This window comes from Orycteropus afer, unplaced genomic scaffold, assembly GCF_000298275.1.
Source record: "Orycteropus afer afer isolate SDZICR_OR568_19922 unplaced genomic scaffold, OryAfe1.0 scaffold00282, whole genome shotgun sequence".
NCBI classification, from domain to species: domain Eukaryota; kingdom Metazoa; phylum Chordata; class Mammalia; order Tubulidentata; family Orycteropodidae; genus Orycteropus; species Orycteropus afer.
Window position 1 is genome coordinate 4,147,482 of NW_006921869.1, and position 19,892 is coordinate 4,167,373.

Consider the following 19,892-nt stretch of genomic DNA (forward strand, 5'->3'; position numbering starts at 1 on the left):
GGGCATATACCAGGTTGTGCATAGCATGACAACAACAACAACAAAAAAAAAAAAAGAGGGAGGGGGCTACATTTGCTGATATTAAGTAGGCATAACAAATCACCTCATGGAATTAGTTATCTTGGTTTGGGGACTTAGGATCATGGTCTGTGGGACAATGCAGTCAATTGGCATAATATAATTCATAATGTTTATGTTCTACTTCCCAGTTGTGTCTGGGATCTTAAAATCTACAAGTGGCCACGGAAGATACAACTACTGGTCTCTATTAGTCTGGAACAAAAGAGAAAGAAGGAAACCCAAAAGAGTGAGAGAAGAAAATGGACTACAGGACTGTCTGCGTGAATTACTGCCTCCTTCACCTCGAGACCAGAACAACTAAATGGTGACTGGCTAACAACACTGAAATTTCTAATCAAGAACACAGTAAACGAATCCTCGTAAAAAGGGAGAAATATGTGGAAAAATGTGGACCCAGTGATGCTGGAGGAGTGCCTAAGACTATGACCCTGAGTTGCTCTTCAAATGTTGAACTGAAACTATCCCCTGAAGTCTATGCAAATGTGAGGTGCTTGTGGCTCACCAAGGGAATTGGACAGCTTGTTAACAATGTAAATAAGGGACATGGCACCCTTGTGGGGGTGGGACTGGCTCAAACATAACAATGACTGTCAGGATGGCACAGGACTGGGCAGTGTTTTGCTCTGTTGTACACAGGGTTGCTACGTTGGAAATGACATAATTGCACCTAACAATAACAACATTCACTGTATCATTATATCCCTTTTATAAGAGTATGAAGAAATCTCTCTCATTTCTCCCTCCTTCACTAAGGACACTTAGAGTTATTTATTTAGTTAGTTAGTTAGTTAAATTCCAAAGCAAATCTATATGACTTTAATACATGAATTTTGTAAACAAATTATTAATTTTTCTTCCAACACAATGTCAGTTATCCTACCTTCATTTTTTCACTTTGATTTCCTCACTTAAAAAAGAAAAAATTTAAAACAAGCATGTATTTTTAAGAGGCTTCTTCAAACACCATGGTAATAGGAACTTTTTAAATCTTAGATCAAATTTTCAGTCCTGTTAAAGTACAAAAAATAGGCAAGTACATCTGCAATGAACCTTAGGAAAAAGATCTTAATCTCAAAAACTTGAGGAACTTGTTTCCTATAAAGATACTCCTTTATCTAGGGTACACCTTCTATATTCTTTCTCTCATGCACCTTTCATGGGATTGGGCAGGGAAAAGCAGGCAGGTGTAAAGGAGAGCTGGAAATAAATGTTTGTAGAGAATATCTTTCTGAAAGCCTGAACACTCTATTACAGGCCAACCATCCTGGGAGCTGTTTGCCTTACACACCTCAAGTCCATTAATAGTGTAGACTACCAGAGCCATATGATATGACATGATCTTGGCTATTAGCCCTGTCAAATGAAAGTGGATAGACACCTGACCCAATTCAGATCAATTAAATGTGTTCTCCAATAGTGTGGAACTGAGACTGAGAAACAATGAGTCAAATCAGTTCCTTTGAAGACCAGAATTACTGGATAAATTTGGGAGAAGAAAAGTCATATTTTAGCTGCTACCTGCACTCTGGGGACAAATAGTCTGCAAATCAGAAGAATGAACTGTGTGCATATACAAAAACATATATAAAGCCCAGGCAAAAGTAAGAAATTAAGAGAAAGTTGAGATGGTCTTCAAATTCCAGGTTCTTGTGCCTTCCTAAGGCCTTGATACATTCCTACTCCTGGACTGCCAGAAGTTTTTATAGTAACTTTCACTTCCTTGTATAAGCTTGTTCATTTTACTTTTATTATCTATATCCCAAAATTCTTATACATTATAGTTCACTCTTTCCCCGTCCATATTCTTATTTTGTTAGAAAGTCAGGGTTAAATTACTTAGTTTCTAATTCTCTGCCAATTCCTAATCTAGGAATATGATTTCTTAGAATATAACTATCACAAACCAAACTCAACTGCCATTGAGTTGATTCCAACTCACAGTAACCCCCATTAGTTCCGAGACTGTAAATCTTTACAAAGTAGATTGCCTCATCTTCCTCCCATGGAGCAGCTGGTAGGTTTGAACCATAGACCTTGTGGTTAGCAGCCAAATACCCTACCCACTACGCCACCAGAGCTCCTTTCATAATCAGGTTAGAACTTACAAAACAACAAAACAGTTACTGTGAAGACAAAAGGCTGCTTAAATGAAAAAATTCTTAAAAATAAAACACAATCTTACTTCTAGATTTTCTTTTTTATATACTTCAATAGCTTTCTCTTCAGACAATCCACAGCAACCATATTCCAAAGGAGTAAACACTGTCGTTGGAACATTAATATAATCACACTGCAAGAAAACAAATTACATTCTTTTATTTTATGGCACTTTTTACAACAAAAAGCTACATTAAATACATTTAAGTAAATCTAGCTCAGTGTAACTGATTCTTACAACACCAAAAATTTCAGGGCAATTATGTTGTACTAACTGAGACCGGGGAAGAGCATCTGACTCAGAGCAGAATCTCCACACACTGGCCAGCAATCAACAATGGGATCAGCTCTCCCAGAGCTCAAATTCAGAAGTCTAAATACCAAAAGATAGAGGGGGAGGTGGTGCCCCCGGGCTGTCCCTAAAGACACTCTGAAGTAGGGTCTCTCTCTGTCCCTATGATTCTGGATGTCACTCTCCTGGAGCACTTCTTCTATCAGATGAGCTATAAATATTCTATTATAGCAAAAGCTGAGGCCACCACTGACTAGGCCATTTCATATTCCTTGTGCCACTGGAGAAGACAAGTAAATTATAAGCTCCACAGTGTTGGACTGAGTGGTTGTCTTTGACTGTCAAGGGGAAATGGCACATGTGTGAGGAAGACAGGGCCCAATACACCATGGGGGCCAGGATGAACATGGGTAATCATATATTTTTAACAGTTTTATTGAGATATAATTCACATATTACACAATTCACTCATAAGTGTACAATTCAATGTTTTTAGTCTACTCTAACATGTACAACATCACCACAGTCAATTTTAGAAGATTTTCATGACCTCAAAAAGAAATTCCATACTCTTTATCTATCACCCTCCTACGCTTCCACTCCACCCCATCCCTAAGCAACCACTAATCTATTTTCTGTCTCTATAGTGTTCCCTATGTGAGTATAGCTAATTTTAAAAGCCCCATGGTTCAGACAGAACCACCTTCAGAATCCTTATCAGACTAAAGAAGAGCATGGCTTGGCATCACCAGAAGATTGGAGACTCTGAAAATGACATGCAGTTTTTGCAGCAGCTCATGTGGTGGTATCTGTGGGAAAGAACTGCAACTACAGGCTGCATTCCTGTGATAATGTGGGTTAAAAGTCAGAATAACACATTGGTGAAGGCATTGTTAAAACTGTATGCATGGAAAGGAAACTGTAGAAAAAGGATGGAAGGTACAACTACAGATGACAGTCACTGCCCACAGTACTGTATGTTCCCCTCCAAGCCCTGTCAGACAGTTATAGGTGATGCAATCATGGATAGGCACCTAACCAAACAAAGCTAATATGTAAGCTGGCTAGAAATCTATGGAATGGCAGAAAAAGGTGAGCTTGGTCAATCAAATTCTTTATTTTGCAGAAAAATTAACTAGAAGGAAAGAAAGAATTCTCCAGATGGTAATGGGACAAGAAGAAACAGGCCTGCAGAATTGCAGCCAAGTTACGCTAGGAAGAGCATGTTGTAAACTTTTTCTATCTGCTGTTGCTGATGTCTCAGAGCAGCCTTGACCCCAAACCTAGCCCGAGTTCCAATTTCAGTGAGACCTGGTCCTATTATAGCTCTTGTTTGAAGTATTGTACAAGTCTACTTATTATTCTATGTGATTCTTATAACAAATTTCCTCAATTAGCCTAGTTTGAATGAGTTTCCAGTATTTGTTATTCAACAGCAAAGAAAAAAAATACAACCACCAGGGATCCCCAAATCAATGAAATGATTTGTGTACAACATTGAGTAGCTTCTCCATCAGTCTAGATCCTTTCATTTACATGCTTTTATACTATTTCAAGTTTATAGCCTAAAAAATCATGGGTAAGCCAAGTATTTATTTTCTTGTTTCTACCTTGGCTAAGGAAAATTACATGTGGAATGCCTTAAGACTTTCTGACTTCTCTTAAGCCCTGGAATGTTGCCTGCCAATCCTTTTATTGACTGGCAGCTGACCCATATTTCATGGCTTACAGTGGAGGCCTCTCATTCTTGACAGGTGACTTTGTCTCCTGCTTTATATCAATTAGGAAGAAGTGAAATGAAATTCCTCAATTTGTTCCTCTTTTTTTTTTTTTTTTTTATTAGGATTTGGGTGAAGATTTACAGAGTAAATTCACTTTTCATACAGCAGTTCACATATACTTTGTCTCATGTCATTGACCAAAATTTACAATGCAGCAGCTCCCCTCCCACTTCCTCCCCATAGTTACCTCCTCCCAGTGTCCATCCCTTCATACTCTTCGAGAGGCCCATTTTCTGCCAACCCTGTATATGATCTTGGATACACTCTCCATTTAGACATACATAATTGTTTAGCTTGTTCACCCATCTAATTTGTTCCTCTTTCACCTGAAATTATTTCTCCACATCTTATACTATCTCTTCCACTTGAGCTTAATTAATCCTCTCCTACCTGCTGCCTAGCTCAGTCCTGTAGTGATGGCTGCACAAGATGAATGTAATTACTGTCAGTGAATTGTACATGTAAAAATGTTGAAATGAGTCTCTTTATTCATACCTTACATATGTTACTGATTTCTAATTTCTCCTAACTATGGCCATTACTCACAAGGTTTTCATTCACTACCTTGTCAGCCACCTGGTTTAATGACATAAGCAGCATACATCTGTTATAGACAGTATCTGCCAAAAATGTTCAATCTGAGCCTAATCATCAGAAAACAATTTTTTGAATCTAGAATGTGGGACATTCAACAAGAAAATTAGCCTGGATTCATCTAAGAATCAATGTCATGAAAAATAAACCAACATATACATAAATAAAGCCAAGGAGAGCATCAGATTCAAAGATAATGAAGAATTGTAAGAGTAAAATGTCATGTGTGAACCAAAATACATATGTACATACACTTATAATGGACAATTGAGGAAATCTGAATATTAATGATTTTTTGCTGATTTTCTCAAATATGATAATGGAATTGTGCTTATGGTAATAAATTTCCTTGTTAGGAGATGCATGTGGGTAAACATTAGTGATGTTTGCCACTTCAAAAAGTCAGCAAAAAGCAAAAGATAAATACATGTACAAAAGATAAATATACACATTCAGAAAAAGAGAAAGAGATAAAAAAAAAAAATGGTCAGATGATAATAAGTGGGGAATCTGGATGAAAGTCATATTATGGGTGATTGTTTTATTATTCTTTAGCATTTCTGTGATTTCTTTCTAGATAAAAAGTTGTGGGACAATGAAATATTACTCAGCATAAAGAAAAATGAGCTCCTAAAACATCTTGGAACATATATGAACCTGGAGGACATTATGTTGACCAAAATAAGTTAGTTACAAAAAAACAAATATTGTACATTCTCATTTTTATGAAATCACATGAACAGATAACTACATAGAAACTAATGTTCATTAGTGGTTACCAGGGAAGGAAGGGAGAGGGAATTCACTGTCTATATAGTAAACACTTGTTATTTCTCGTGATGGAAAAGGTAACACAAAATGAGAGTAAAGTGTACACACCCTGACAAAGGTAACAATGTCACTAAAAATTATACAAGAAGAGATCTGCTGGTAATTTCTGTGGGCATATATAATTTTGAAACAACAGCAAAAACAACCAAAAAATATATGTGTGGGTATATATGTATGTAGGTAGGCATACGCGTATATAGGTATGTATATGAGTATATATGTGTGTGTATAAAGATATATGCATATGTATATGCATCTATGTCACTGTATGTATGTATATTCTATATATAGAATAAAGCACATAGGAGGCACAGTTAGAAATACTTCTTAGATATAACCAGACACCTCACAGGATTGGTTTTCTGGGTTTGAAGCCTTAGGACCACAGTTGAATGGAACATCTCAGTCAACTGGCATAATATAGTTCATAAAGTTATGCTCTACATACTAGTTTGATGAGTAGTGGCTGGGGTCTTAAAAACTTGCAAGCATCATCTAAGATACAACAATTGGCTTCTATTTGTCTGGAGCAAAAGAGAAAGAAGGAAACCAAAGATCCAAGAAGAAACTACATTTAGTCCTCACTTATCAACATGGTTAGGTTCCAAAGACCAGGTTGTTATGCAAAAATGGAGGATGACCACATCAGAACACAAAATGGAGGATGACTATATCATTACACACAAGTGTCAAATTACATCATTACATAACTGCCAAACCACAGAGAATCATGGCTAGGCCAAGTTGACACTTAACTTTAACCATTACAGCCAGTGTTATTGTTGCCTCACACCTTGGCATTCACTACTGCCAGAGGTACACTGTTAATGTGCAAGATAGTCTAATAGAATTTTTACTATTGTCATAAATGCAAAATATTGGATTATGAGATAATCGGTAAGTAAGGGGTAGGTGTAATCTATAGGACAAATAGTCTACACTGACTACAAACCTCATCTCCCCTGAGACCAGAAGAACTAGATGGTATCTGGCTACCTTTACCAACTGTTCTATTGTTGTTGTTATGTGTCACTGAGTCCGAGCCAACTCATAGCGACCCCTCCTTGGGTTTCTGAGGCAGTAGCACTACAGAAGTAGATTGCCCAACCTTCTTTCCAAGGAGTGGCTGGTGGGTTTGAACCGCTAGCCTTCTGGTTAGCAGTCAAGTACCTTAGCCACTATGCTACCAGAGCTCCCACCAACTGTTCTAATCAGGGCTATAATAGATGGATCCTGACAGAACAGAAGAACGAACATAAATTAAAATTCTTTAAAAGAATAAAACTTAAAAATAAAAAAACAGATTTACTGGACTAGTTAAGACTAGAGGACTCCCCAAGACAACAGCCCTGAGATACTCTTCAAACACTGAACTAAAAGTAATTGCTGAGGTCATCTTATAGCTAAGTAACAAGCTGGCTTACAAAATAATGAGTATCACCTATAAGTAAGTACTGTGCTCCTGTTAAAAAATCATCTATGCCAAACAATAAACAAACAATTTAAAGATAAAAATGTAAGAGGGCAGAGAAACTAGATTAATGGAAATGGAACAACCAGAATGGAAATAATGAGAATGTTCACATGTTGTAAAGAATGTAACCAATGTCACTGAACAATCTGTACAGAAATTGTTGAATGGAAACCTAAACTGCTGTGGAAATCATCACCTGAAACATAATATTATTAAAAAAAAAAAAAAAGTTGGGGGAAATAACAGTCTTCAACAGTTCACCACTGTTTACAGAAGGTCATACCAATTTATTGTGACATCAAAGATTTCTGGTGATCTGGCACCAAATTAATTTTCCAACTTGATTCTCAATTGTTTTCTCTATTACTCTGCCTACATAAACACAGTGTTATTTGCATTTTGGATAGGATAATTGGATAGGAAGGATAATTCTTTTTTGTATATAACAGTACATTTAGCATTCCAGGTCCCCAGAGACTAAATGCCAGTAAGGCCACCTCTCTGTTGGCCCTTCACCTGCCACTGCCTCCACATATCCAAAAAGGGTCCTGATGCAGAGAGCAGTACTTCTCCCAGTCGAGAACAAGATTGCTCATGACCTCAGAAACTAAGTAGTTCCAATTTCTGTGCTTTTACTTAAGTTATCTTCTTACTTGAAAACATATTTCCTTCCTCAATTTTGAATCACTCATCATTAAAGCCTATCCCAAAGATAAGATCAAAGAATACCAAAGGTGGAAGAGACTAGAAATCATCTGATTCACACTATTAGTTTTGCAGATGATGAAACTGAGATCCAGAGGAGTTAAATGACTGGATCAACTTTCCACACTAAGTAGGCACTCAAGTCAGGGCTTGAGCCCAGGTGTCCTGATCCATGCTGAGGGCTCTTCTACTATAGTGACTTATAAAGACTTTTCTTAGCTCTTCAATTAGAATCAATTACTCCTACTTTGTACCCTACAGCAATTTGCTTATAGCACTATTAGGCACATCATGATATTCTGTATAATTTATTCTGTGCATGACTGACTCATGACCCCCTTTAACCTGTTAAGCCCTCTGAAGCTGGAATCATGGCCAATCCTTTGTACATCAGTCAGCAGAACATATTACACATGGCAGATATTTAAAAAAAATTATTAAATTCCATTAGTAAATAGTAAGTCAACTGCAAATTCTATCTGTGTAGAACTCTTTACTTGGAAAACTAGCACAAAAGTTTTATTTGTGCTGATTTTTAAAATAATTTTCATCTAAATATATTCCCAAAAACAACAGTAAGAAACTTACCTTTTCTAAACGGCCTCCAAAAAGTCTTCGAGCTAACAGCTTGCCTGCCTGTATGGCTACAGGAGTGAGCTCTGGTTTACCCTCCAAAATGTCCCCAATAGCATAGACATAGGGCACATTGGTTTGTTCCACATCATTTACTGGTATTTTGCCACTCCTATTAGTTTGTGAAAAGGAAATAAATATATTACAGCTAACTCTATACTGCTGGATGACTAATACTATTCAAAGAGAAAAAGAACTCCCCTAAATATTCAATTGTCTGTAAGATCAATGATTTAAAATAACAAGGATTTCAGTAGCCATGGAAGAGAGTGTCTTTCTGACTGGTGGAAATCATGCACATTTTTTGGATACCTAGGATTTCTCCAGACTTTCCCCACAGTCACATTTTGTTGTTGTTGTTGTTGTTGTTATATGCCATCGAGTCGGCCCCGACTCATAGCGACCCCTCCTTGGGTTTCCGAGGCAGTATCACTACGGAAGTAGGATTGCCCAACCTTCCTTCCGAGGAGTGGCTGGTGGGTTTGAACCGCCAGCCTTCTGGTTAGCAGTCAAGTGCCTTAGACACTATGCTACACAGTCACATTTAGAGCTTTGGAATTCTTCTTTTCTCATTAAGGACTTAAAACTTTACTGTAAATTACAGACAGCAGACAAATATATTCCCATAACTATTATAATCACTATTTAATGCATGAGCTCTTTAAGGCATGCAATAAAGAATTACTGATTGATTGATGAGAAAACTGATAATACAGGCTAACACAGTATTTATTGAAAGATCAATCTGCTGCTTTTAGCAGCTGCTTCTGCTGTTAGGTGCCACTGAGTCAGTCTCTAACTCATAATGACCCCTTGCACAATGGGACAAAACACTGCCTAGTCCTGTTCCATCCCATTAATGAATGGGTTGCAGATAGGGCCATTGTGATTCAAAGAGTTTTCATTGGCTGATTTTCAGAAGTAGACTGCCAAGCCTTTCTTCCTAGTCCATCTTAGTCTGGAAGCTCCACTGAAACCTGTTCAGCACCACAAAAGCATGGAAGCTTTCACTGACAGACAAGTGGTAGTTGCTCATGAGGTGTATTAGCCAAGAATCAAACTCAGGTCTCCTGCATGGAAGGCAAGAATTCTACCACTGAGCTACCACTGTCCCCAAGATAAATTTAAAGCATTAACATTTTTACATCTTAGTAATTAAATGAGAATTTCAAAGTGGACTATGTTGTAAATTTTGGTTTATATAGTACAATTAGCCCATATATACTTACTTCTCATTGATTTTCACACCTATCTTCTCCAAGCCAATTTTTCTTGTACAGGAGTCACGACCAATTGCTAACAAAACCTGTATTCACAGATTGCAAAAACACACAAACTATCACTATTAGGAGGAACAGTGAGAACATAGATCCTATTGACATTAAAAGGATAAAAATGGAATACGGTGAACAACTTATGCTAATAAATTTGATAACTTACATAAATAAGTTAATTGTAAAAGACAATTTTTCAAATTCTGAATAATTTCAAAATCTGAATAATTCTCTATCCATTCTATATTCACAATTTGGAGTCCTGGGTGGTACAAACAGTTAACCCACTTGGCTGCTAACTGAAAGACTGGCAGTTCAACTCCACTCAGAGGTGCCTCGGAAGAAAGGCCTGATGGTCTATCTGCAAAAAATCAGTCACTGAAAACCCTATGGAGCATGGTTCTAATATGACACACTTGGAGTCATCATAAGTTAGAGTTCACTCAACAGCATCTGGTTTTATTCACTATTTGTAAACCTCTCATAAATTAACTCCAGACCCACATGGCTTCAGTGGGAAAGTCTATTGAACAGTTAAGAAAGAAATAATATTAATGCTACACAAATTGTTCTAGAAAAAACAATAAGAAGGAACACTTTCCAACTCCTTTTGTAAGGCCAACATACCCTGATATTAAAATCAGACAAGGACATTAACAAAAAAAAAAAAAAAAGACTAATATTCCTCATCAACACATATGTTACAATCCTTAACAAATGTTAGTAAATCACGTACAAACCGCCCCCCCCAAAAAAATCAAACTCAGTATAACAATACATAGAAATGATAATTCATTATGACCAACTGGGATTTGTATTAAAAATGCAAAGATGGCTTAACACACAAAAATGAATCAATGTAATTCATATAATGACAAAAAACATAAAATTTCTATTGAAATATTGCAAAAAAATATTGCAAAAAAACCACTCAACAAAATTCAAAATCTATTCATGATTTAAAAAAAAAAAAACCCTCAGCATGCTAGAAATAAAACTTCCTCAACCCAATAAGGAGCACCCATAAAATCTTCAGTTCACGTCATAGCAATGGTGAAAGACTAAATGCTTCACTACTAAGACTGAGAGCTAGACAAGGATCCTGCCCCACTCTCAGTTTCTAATGAGCATTGCACTGGAGGTCTTAACCAATGCAACAAGGTAAGAAAACAAAATAAAAAGCCTGTAGACTGAAAGGAAGAAGCAAGACTTTTTATTTGCAGACAAAATTTTATACATAAAAATTGTGAGAAGTTACTAGAACTAGTAAATGGATTTAACAAGTCTGCAGAACACAAAGTCAATATACAAAACTTATTTCTATTTCTAAGTAGAACTTAAAATTTAAAAAGCTATCACTTAAAATAACACACACAAAAAAAATCCTTACAGATAAATTTAACAAGATGTGTAAAGGACTTCTACAATGAAATGATAAAACATTGCTGAGAAATCGAAGAAAACTTAAATAAATGGAAAGCTATATGATGTTTATGTATTGGAAATATTAATACTGTTAAGATGTCAGTTCTTCCAAATTGATCTATATAGTCAATATAATCCCAATCAAATCCCCAGCAAGCTTTCTGTAGAAACTGATGAACTGCTTTTAAAATTTACATGGAAATGCAAAGGACATAAATAAACTGGAGAACTTATTCTACCTGATCTAGAACATACTACAAAGCTCACTTATCTCAATAATGTGATATAGGTGAAAGGACAGACAGTGAATAGGACAGAACAAAGAGTGCAAAAATAGACTCACAGCTGTTTAACCACTGTCAAATGATTTCAACAAAAGCACTAAAAGAATTCAGTGAAGAAAGTGAAGTCTTATCAACAAATGGTGCTGGATATCCATATGTAAATAAAAGAAACTCAATTCCTACCTCATACTATACTCAAAAATTAATGCAAGATGGACTTCAGACCTAAATATAAAAGATAAAAATTTAAAGCTTCATGAAGAAAACAAAGAATATCTTCATGACCTTTGGCAAGCAAAGATTTCTTAGAACACAAAGAAAGCATTAATCATACAAGAAAATATTAATAAATGGAATGGTATGAAAATTTAAAAACTACTGTTCATCAAAAAAGAGTTCTGGTGGTGTAGTGGTGAAGGCATTTATTTGGCTTCCTACCAAAAGGTCAGTGGTTTGAACCTACCAGCCACTCCGCAGAAGAAAAATGAGGCAGTCTTCTCCTTGAAAACCCAATGGGGGTCACTCAGTCAGAAATGACTTGATAGCAGTGAGTTTGGTTCACGAAAACAAGACATTAAAAAATAAACAGGCATATCACAGATGGAAGAAAATAGTCACAATATATATATCTGACAAAGGACTTAACTCCTGCAATTCAAGAATAAAACCTGAAGGAACACTAAATAAATAAATAAGCCACAGTCTTGAACAGACATTTCCTAAGGAAAGATGAATAAATGACCAAAAAGCACATGAAAATTGATCAACATCATTAGTTATCAGGAAAATGTAAATTAAAACCATAATAAGATACTAAACACATCCACTAGAATGGCTGGGATGAAAAAGCATAACAACCCCAAATGCTGGTAGGATACAAAACCATAAGAGACATCAGACATGACTGATAGAAGTATACAATGATATAGTCAAAAAGTTAAATATACATACTATCCTATTATAAAGTAATTTCACTCCTAAGTATTTATCAAAGAGAAATTAAAATATGCATTCACATAAAGTCTAACACAAGAAATCTTCAAAGCAGTTTCAATCATAATAGTCCAAACTGAAACCGACCTTAGTAAGCATTTACAGGCAAATGGACAAACAATGTGGGATACTACTCAGCAATAAAAAGAACTAACTACTGACATGTACAGCTATATGGATTTATCTTAAAAACAATGTTCTGAATAAAATAAGCCAGATACCAAGGAATGAATACTGTATGCTTCCATTTATACAACATCTAGAATATGTTCTTATCCAGATAGGCAAAAATTGAATGATGCAGAAAACATCAAAAGCCTGCCATCCTACCTTTGGGCCTTAGATTTGTTAACCTCCAAAGCCAGTAGCCTGCTTTATTGCCTGCCGACCACGGGTTCACCAACTCCTGCAGCAATGTGAGTCAGGAGAAGCCCGAAGATTGATGTCTGACACGCAGACTTGGAACTTGCTGGCCTCTACAACTCCATTAGCCATTGCCTTGAGATAATTTCTTTCTCTCTCTCTCTTCATGTGTGTGTGTGTGTGTGTGTGTGTGTGTGTATGCACACGTATATATACACATACATGCACAAGCTTCACTTGTTTTGCTTCTCTATAGAATACAGCCAAAGGTATTTGGTACTTAGAGTGGTTCTAGAGAAATAAAATCATAAGGATGATTCTTCTAAGTTGTTTCTCAAGTATGATTAATCTTAAAGGCGCCAATGACTCTGCTTCCTTTAGTAATGAGGGCCCTGCTAATCCATAGAGAGAGGTGGAAATATTAATACACAACATAGCACCACCAATATATCAAGGATAGGTGGGAAGTGAGGCTTTGGGTGAGCGAATGTTTGATACTTTTCTGCAATTCTGTCAGAATAAGAAGTATAAGGAAGTAGATGATTTATCCTACTTCTGAAAGACAAACTGGTAAAAGACCGAGATGAGTTCACAGCTTCAGAGTCATAGCTCAAGCACTATATAGAAAATCTCAATGTCTCCACTTGTGCCCTGAAAGAAAGCCTTATTTCTCGTAAGACAGTTGATGTTGCCAAAAACCAACCAGAACCTTAACATAAGAGTTAGTGAGTTATAACACCAATTGAATTTCCAACCTCAAATGGCTTCTGAAGTTAACGTGAGGGCACTGATTAGGAAGAAATGGAATCCTGAAACTTGGAATACCCATCTGTGCCTAATGTGTCATTGTCTGAGATATCACCTAGGGCACAGCCTGAGGCATGTGCCTTACAAGACATTGCTGAATGTTCCCAGGAACCACTCCCACCACCCACTGTTACTTCTAGACCTGTAACTAGACAAATTGAGGGGTGCCCCAAAAGGTAAATTATAAATTGTGACCCAGTACTTTACACTCCAGAACAACTACTTGATTTTTCTAATATGTACAAATAGAAACCTAGAGAATATATATGGACATAGCTATTAAGCAAGGGATAATGGTGCAAGAAACATAAAGTTGAATCAATCTGAGTTTACTGATTTGGGTTCACTAAGCACAGATTCTTCCATCAATGTTTCAGCTTGACAGGTTAGGAAAGGATCTAACAGTTTATTTGGTTGGTTTACTGAAGCATGGATTATGCAGTGGCCTTATTAAGTTAAGGTGAAGTACTAGACCTGCCTCAGTATACTGTAGAAGAAGGTATCCAAAGACTTAGGGAAATTGGCATAGTAGAGTGGATTTATCAGATTGTTAGGGTAGATTTATCAGATTAAACTCACAGACCCACACATACAGCGAGCACACAGAGGACACACCTTTTACCACAATGGTGAGGAACAAATCTGTGAAAAGAGCCCCAGCATTCTTTAAGACTGCTGTGATTGCTATTTTATATAAGCCAGATTTGACAGTGGGAACTGCTCTAATTGAATTGAGACACCTAACTACAACAGGGCTGATTGGACCCTATGGTGGCAGGGGCCAAATGGCAGCATTTAATAGACAAAAACAAGGTGAGTATGGTCACCATAATGGACAGAAGAGTAAAAGCAGTAACCAGAATCATCTGACTTATACCGACTTATGGCATTAGCTGCTTAGGCTTTGTGTCCCTAGGGGTGAAATAAAAGGAAATCTACCAAGCATTTACTTGATGTGTACAAGAGGAAGAATTCTAGGTCAAGTGAACAGCAGTCTAATTCAAATTGTCAGAATACAGAATCATGGCACCTCAGTCAATTCCCAGACTTGAGACAGTTTATAGACGCACAACCCTTGAATGAAGAGGAAGTCAGGTCCTCCTGAGGAAGGACCTACTATACTGCCAAAAATTATACTGTTGATCTTTCTCCCAGCTTTCCCCAAAGGGATGTATGGCTTTTATGTGAGTGACTGTTCATTGGGGAAAAAGAAATAATCAGATTTTTGGGGGGATTACTGGACACTGGCTCTGAGTTGACACTAATTCCAGGAGACCCAAAGTGTCACTGTGACCCATTAGTCTGTGAGGGCATATGGTGGTGAAGTTGTTAATGAAATCTTGGCTCAGGTCCATCTCACAGTGGGTACAGTGGGTCCCAAATCCATCTAGTAGTGATTTCCCCAGTTCAGAATGTATAATTGGAATAGACATACTCAGCAACTGGCAGAACCCCATAATAGATTCCTGACATGTAGCATAAGGGCTACTATGGTAGGAAAAGCCAAGTGGAAGCCATAAGAACTTACCTAGGAAAGTAGTAAACCAAAAGTAATACTGCATTCCTAGAGGAATGGCACAGATTACTGCCACCATCAAGGACTTGAAAGATGCAAGGGTGGTGATTACCACCCCACTCCCATTTAACCTGCCTATTTGGCCTATGTAAAAAAATGGTTCTATCTTGGAGAACGACAGTGGGTTATGGTAAACTTAACCTGGATAAGGTAGTGACTCCAATTGCAACTGCTGTTTCTGATGTGGTTTCATTGCTTGAGCAAATTAATATATCTCCTGGTACTGGTTCACAACTACTGATCTGGCCAATGCCTTTTTCTCAATTCTGGTTTCAAAGGATCACCAGAAACAGTTTACCTTTAGCTAGCAAACAGTCCCATCTCCAGGGTATATCATTTCTTCAACACTATTTAAGCTAGCTCATAACATAATTTAGTCCACAGGGACCTTGGTCACCTTTCCCTTCCATAAGACATCACACTGGTCAATTACATTGATGACACTATGCTGATTGGACCTAGTAAAGAAGAAGTATCAAAGACTCTAGGCTTATCAGTAAGATACTTGTGTGCTAAAGGGTGGGAAATTAACCCATCAAAAATTCAGGTGCCTTCCACCTCAGTGAAATTTCTAGGGGTCCAGTGGTATGTGGCATGTCGAGATATTCCTACTATAGTGAAGGATAAGTTACTGCATCTGGGATCTCCCACAATTAAAAAGGAGATGCAGTACTTGGTGGCCATCATTGGATTTTGGAGGCAACCTATCCCTCATTTTGGCGTGCTTTGGCCTATTTATCAAGTGACTTGAAAAGCTGCTAGTTTTGAATGGGGCCCAGAATAAGAAAAGGCTCTGCAACATGTTCAGGCTGCTATGCAAGTCACTCTACATCTTGGGCCATATGACCTGCTGATCCAATGGTGCTTAAAGTGTCCATGGCAGATAAGAGATGCTGTATGGAGTCTTTGGCAGGCCCCCACTGATGAATCATAGTGAAAATTCATAGGATTTTGGAGCGAAACCCTACTGTCCTCTGCAGATAACTACTCTCCTTTTTAGAAACAGCTTTTGGCTTGTTACTGGGCCTTGGCAGAGAATGAGCACCTAACTACAGACCACGAAGTCACCATGTGGCCTGAGCTGTCCATCATGAAATGGGTGCTGTCATGCTGTGCAAAGTAGAGGGTCAGTGAAAAAGAGGAAGACCCTCGACAAGACAGATTTACAAAGTGGCTGTGACGATGGGCTTAAGCATGGCAACGACCGTGAGGATGGCATAGTACTAGGCAGTATTCTCTACACAGGATCGCCATGGGTCTAAATCAACTCAACAATACCTAACGACAACCAAAAAACAAGACTTACTTATCTACTGAGACTGGGGGAACCCCTAAATCTATTGCCCAGAGATAATCTTTAAACTTTGACTGAAACTATCCCATGAAGTTATCGTCAAACTAAACAACAGTGTAGCTCAATTAATAAAGAATGTTTGCTTTGAGCACTGTGCTCTTATAAAGAAGATGAGTTTAAACTGACAATAGTTAATCTAGAGCTCATATGGGAATTTTAAGGGGCAGAGAGTTTAAATTAATGGTGATGAAAGGAGATGCAATGTGAAGTATATAAACAATGTCATTGAACTGCACATATAGAAATTGTGAACTAATATATATTTGGTTATATATATTGCCACCAAAATTAAGTAATTTTTTTTTTAAAGAGTACCTACCAAAACCCTACAGAAAACACTACTGTTTAATGATGAAACAATGAAAACTCGTCTTTTAAAATAGAGTACAAGACAAAAATGTTTATTATTGCAATTTCTAGGAGCTCTGGTAGCATAGTGCCTGAGGCACTTGACTGCTAACCAGAAGGCTGGTGGTTCAAACCCAAAAGCCATTCCTCAGAAGGAAGGTTGGGCAATCTACTTCTGTAGTGATACTGCCTCAGCAACCCAAGGAGGGGTCGCTATGAGTCGGGTCTGACTTGACGGCACATAACAACAACAACATTGCCATTTCTACTCAATACTGTACTGGAAGTCCTAGCTAGTGTCCTTACACAAGAAAAAGAAATAAAGAGAAAAACAGTAAGAAATGGAACTATTATTCACAGATAATATGCATACATAGAAAATGTAAATTAGTCTGAGGATATTAAATAAAAGCTTAGCAAGATTTAAAAAAACCCAAAACCATTGTCATCAAGTCAATTCTACCTCATAGAGACCTCATAGGACAGGGCAGAACTGCCCTATAAAGTTTCCAAGCCTGTAAATCTTTACAGAAGCAGACTGCCATATCTTTTTTCTGTGGAGCAGCTGGTGGATTTGAACTGCCAACCTTTTGGTTAGCTGCCAAACACTTAATGCTGCATCACTAGAGTTCCTTTTAATGAGATTACTGAACACTACATCAATACCAGAATACGCAGTGATTTGTTCTGTTGTATATAGGGTCACTACGAGTCAGCCGATTCGACAGCACCTAACAACAACACATCAACAGACAAATATCAATAGGTTTTCTATATGCTAGCAACAAACAGTTAAAAGATAATGACGCTTTCATGGTGAAGGAATATTTGGAAAAAGATAGCGATAATGGTGGCACAACATGAAAAATGTCATCAGTGTCCCTGAGCTGTAAATGTGGAAGTTGTTATGTTGGTGAATGTCTTGGTGTTATGGTTTCACAACAATAAAAGTAAAAAAAAAAAAAAAAGATAATGACCCTTTTAATAAATGTCATTTATAACCACATAAAAATACACAAAAGACCTAGGAATAAATCTAGCAGATATTCTTGACCCCTCTAGAGAAATGTATTAACTTTGTTGAGAATCATTAAGACCATCTAAATTAACAGAGAGATATACCATGTTAAAAGGTCTGAAGGCTGGATATTACAAAGAAGTCAATTATTTCCAACTGATCTATATAGCCAATGCAATTCCAATCAAAATCTCAACATGGTTGACTTTAGTTTTAGTTTTGTTTTAGTTATGCTGATCCTCTCTTCACTACATTTACTTTTTTAACTATGAAAATAATCATATATATAAGAGATTATATAAAGTAAAAATGTCAGTTTACATGTAAGTTACAAATTAGAGTTTACAAAATAATTTTTGGCATCCAAATATCATCAGTTCAAAAAATTGTTGCCATCCAAAGTATCCCATGAACTATTCATGTTGTTTGGAGGATTTTATACTGTTTGTTTTAAAAAATGAAATTATCTTTATTGTGGTTTTTTATTATAAAAGCTATTCAATGTATACTGCAAAAAATATCCAAATGCAGAAAGGTATAAAACATCTAATTTCCCAGAAGAAAGCACTAATGATAGTTGTGTGTATATGCTTCCAGATTCAGTGTGTAGCTACATACACACATATTTTACCATGTATTTTATCATGTATTGCTAAAAACTGTCAAATGTGAGTAGCCCAACTATCTTCACATTTATTATATTCTTAGAAAAAAAAATTTAAAAAACTTAAGTTTGACAGAATTTTTATAAGCTTCATCTATGCTAATTTATGAGTGTTTCAACCACTTATTACTTATAAAATAAAAACTTACTGTGTTATATATTTCTTCAATAGTTTCTGGTCCTTCAGTGGATTTAGCCACTACTTTCAGCTTTCCGGGTGAACCTTTTTCCAACTGTTGAATCTAACAAGGATAAAAACATACAAAATATGCAAAGATGGCAGAAAATAAATGGATCAAAGGGTGAACACACACACACACACACACACGTTAGAGGGTATATGTATGTGTAAGTATGTATGTTTATGGTTTGGGGACTAAGTTGTGATAAAGAAAAGAAGACTGTCACAGACACATTTTGAAGGCAGAAATGAATTCCTCGTTAGGTGAAACTGGAGATGTATAAAAAGAGGAATAAAGGATACTTCCTAAGTTTACAACCAAAAAAGCCAAACTCACTGCCATCAAGTTGATTCCAACTCACAGCGACCCCCTTTGGGTTTCCAAGGCTATACATCTTTATGGAAGTAGATTGCCCAGTCTTTCTTCCTTCCTAAGTATAAACCAAAAACCAAACGAAACTCACTGCCATCGAATAAGATCCAACTCATAGCAATCCCTCCTTGGGTTTCCAAGGCAGTATCTCTATGGAAGTAGATTGCCCAATCTTCCTTCCAAGGAATGGCCGGTGAGTTTGAACTGCCAGCTATCTGGTTAGCAGTCAAATGTCAATAAATTGTATTGGTAGTGATACCATTTACTGAGCATTGAGATGGACCAGAAAAATTAGCAAGGGAGTACATTTAGGTAGAATATTAAGAGTTTTACTTTGTCTTATTAAATTGGAAATGCTTGAGGAATTCAAGTGTAGATATATAGTAGGCAGTTGTACAAAAGAATGTGGAGTTCAGAAGCAATGTCTGAATGGGAGATAAAAATCTGAGAGTCATTAGCATTTAGGTAATACTTAAAAGTATGGACCTAGAGAAGACAAGCCAGGTAAAGACAGCAAAGAAGAGAGGCCAGGATGGAAGCTAATGTGCTTCGATATTTACAAGGTGAGTTGATGTGGACAAGGAAAACCACAGGCTGTGAGCTAAAGATACTGAGTGTTTCATATAGAAGGAACATCAATTTCACCAAATGCTGCTGAGAGGCCCAGTAAGATAAGGACAAAGA

The 19,892-nt window shown here is 36.9% G+C and overlaps 1 protein-coding gene across 1 annotated transcript in view; it reads right to left on the reverse strand.

Annotated features, from left to right (window-relative positions):
* The window catches only part of TXNRD3 (thioredoxin reductase 3), a 148,704-nt gene that overhangs the window by 17,171 nt on the left and 111,641 nt on the right, over positions 1 to 19,892 (reverse strand). The window contains exons 9-12 of the mRNA XM_007950619.2: positions 18,804 to 18,896; positions 9,778 to 9,854; positions 8,504 to 8,660; positions 2,264 to 2,371 (exon numbers count right to left, since the gene is read on the reverse strand). Coding sequence (XP_007948810.2) covers positions 2,264 to 2,371; positions 8,504 to 8,660; positions 9,778 to 9,854; positions 18,804 to 18,896 — 435 coding nt within the window. The remainder of the gene's footprint in view (positions 1 to 2,263; positions 2,372 to 8,503; positions 8,661 to 9,777; positions 9,855 to 18,803; positions 18,897 to 19,892) is intronic.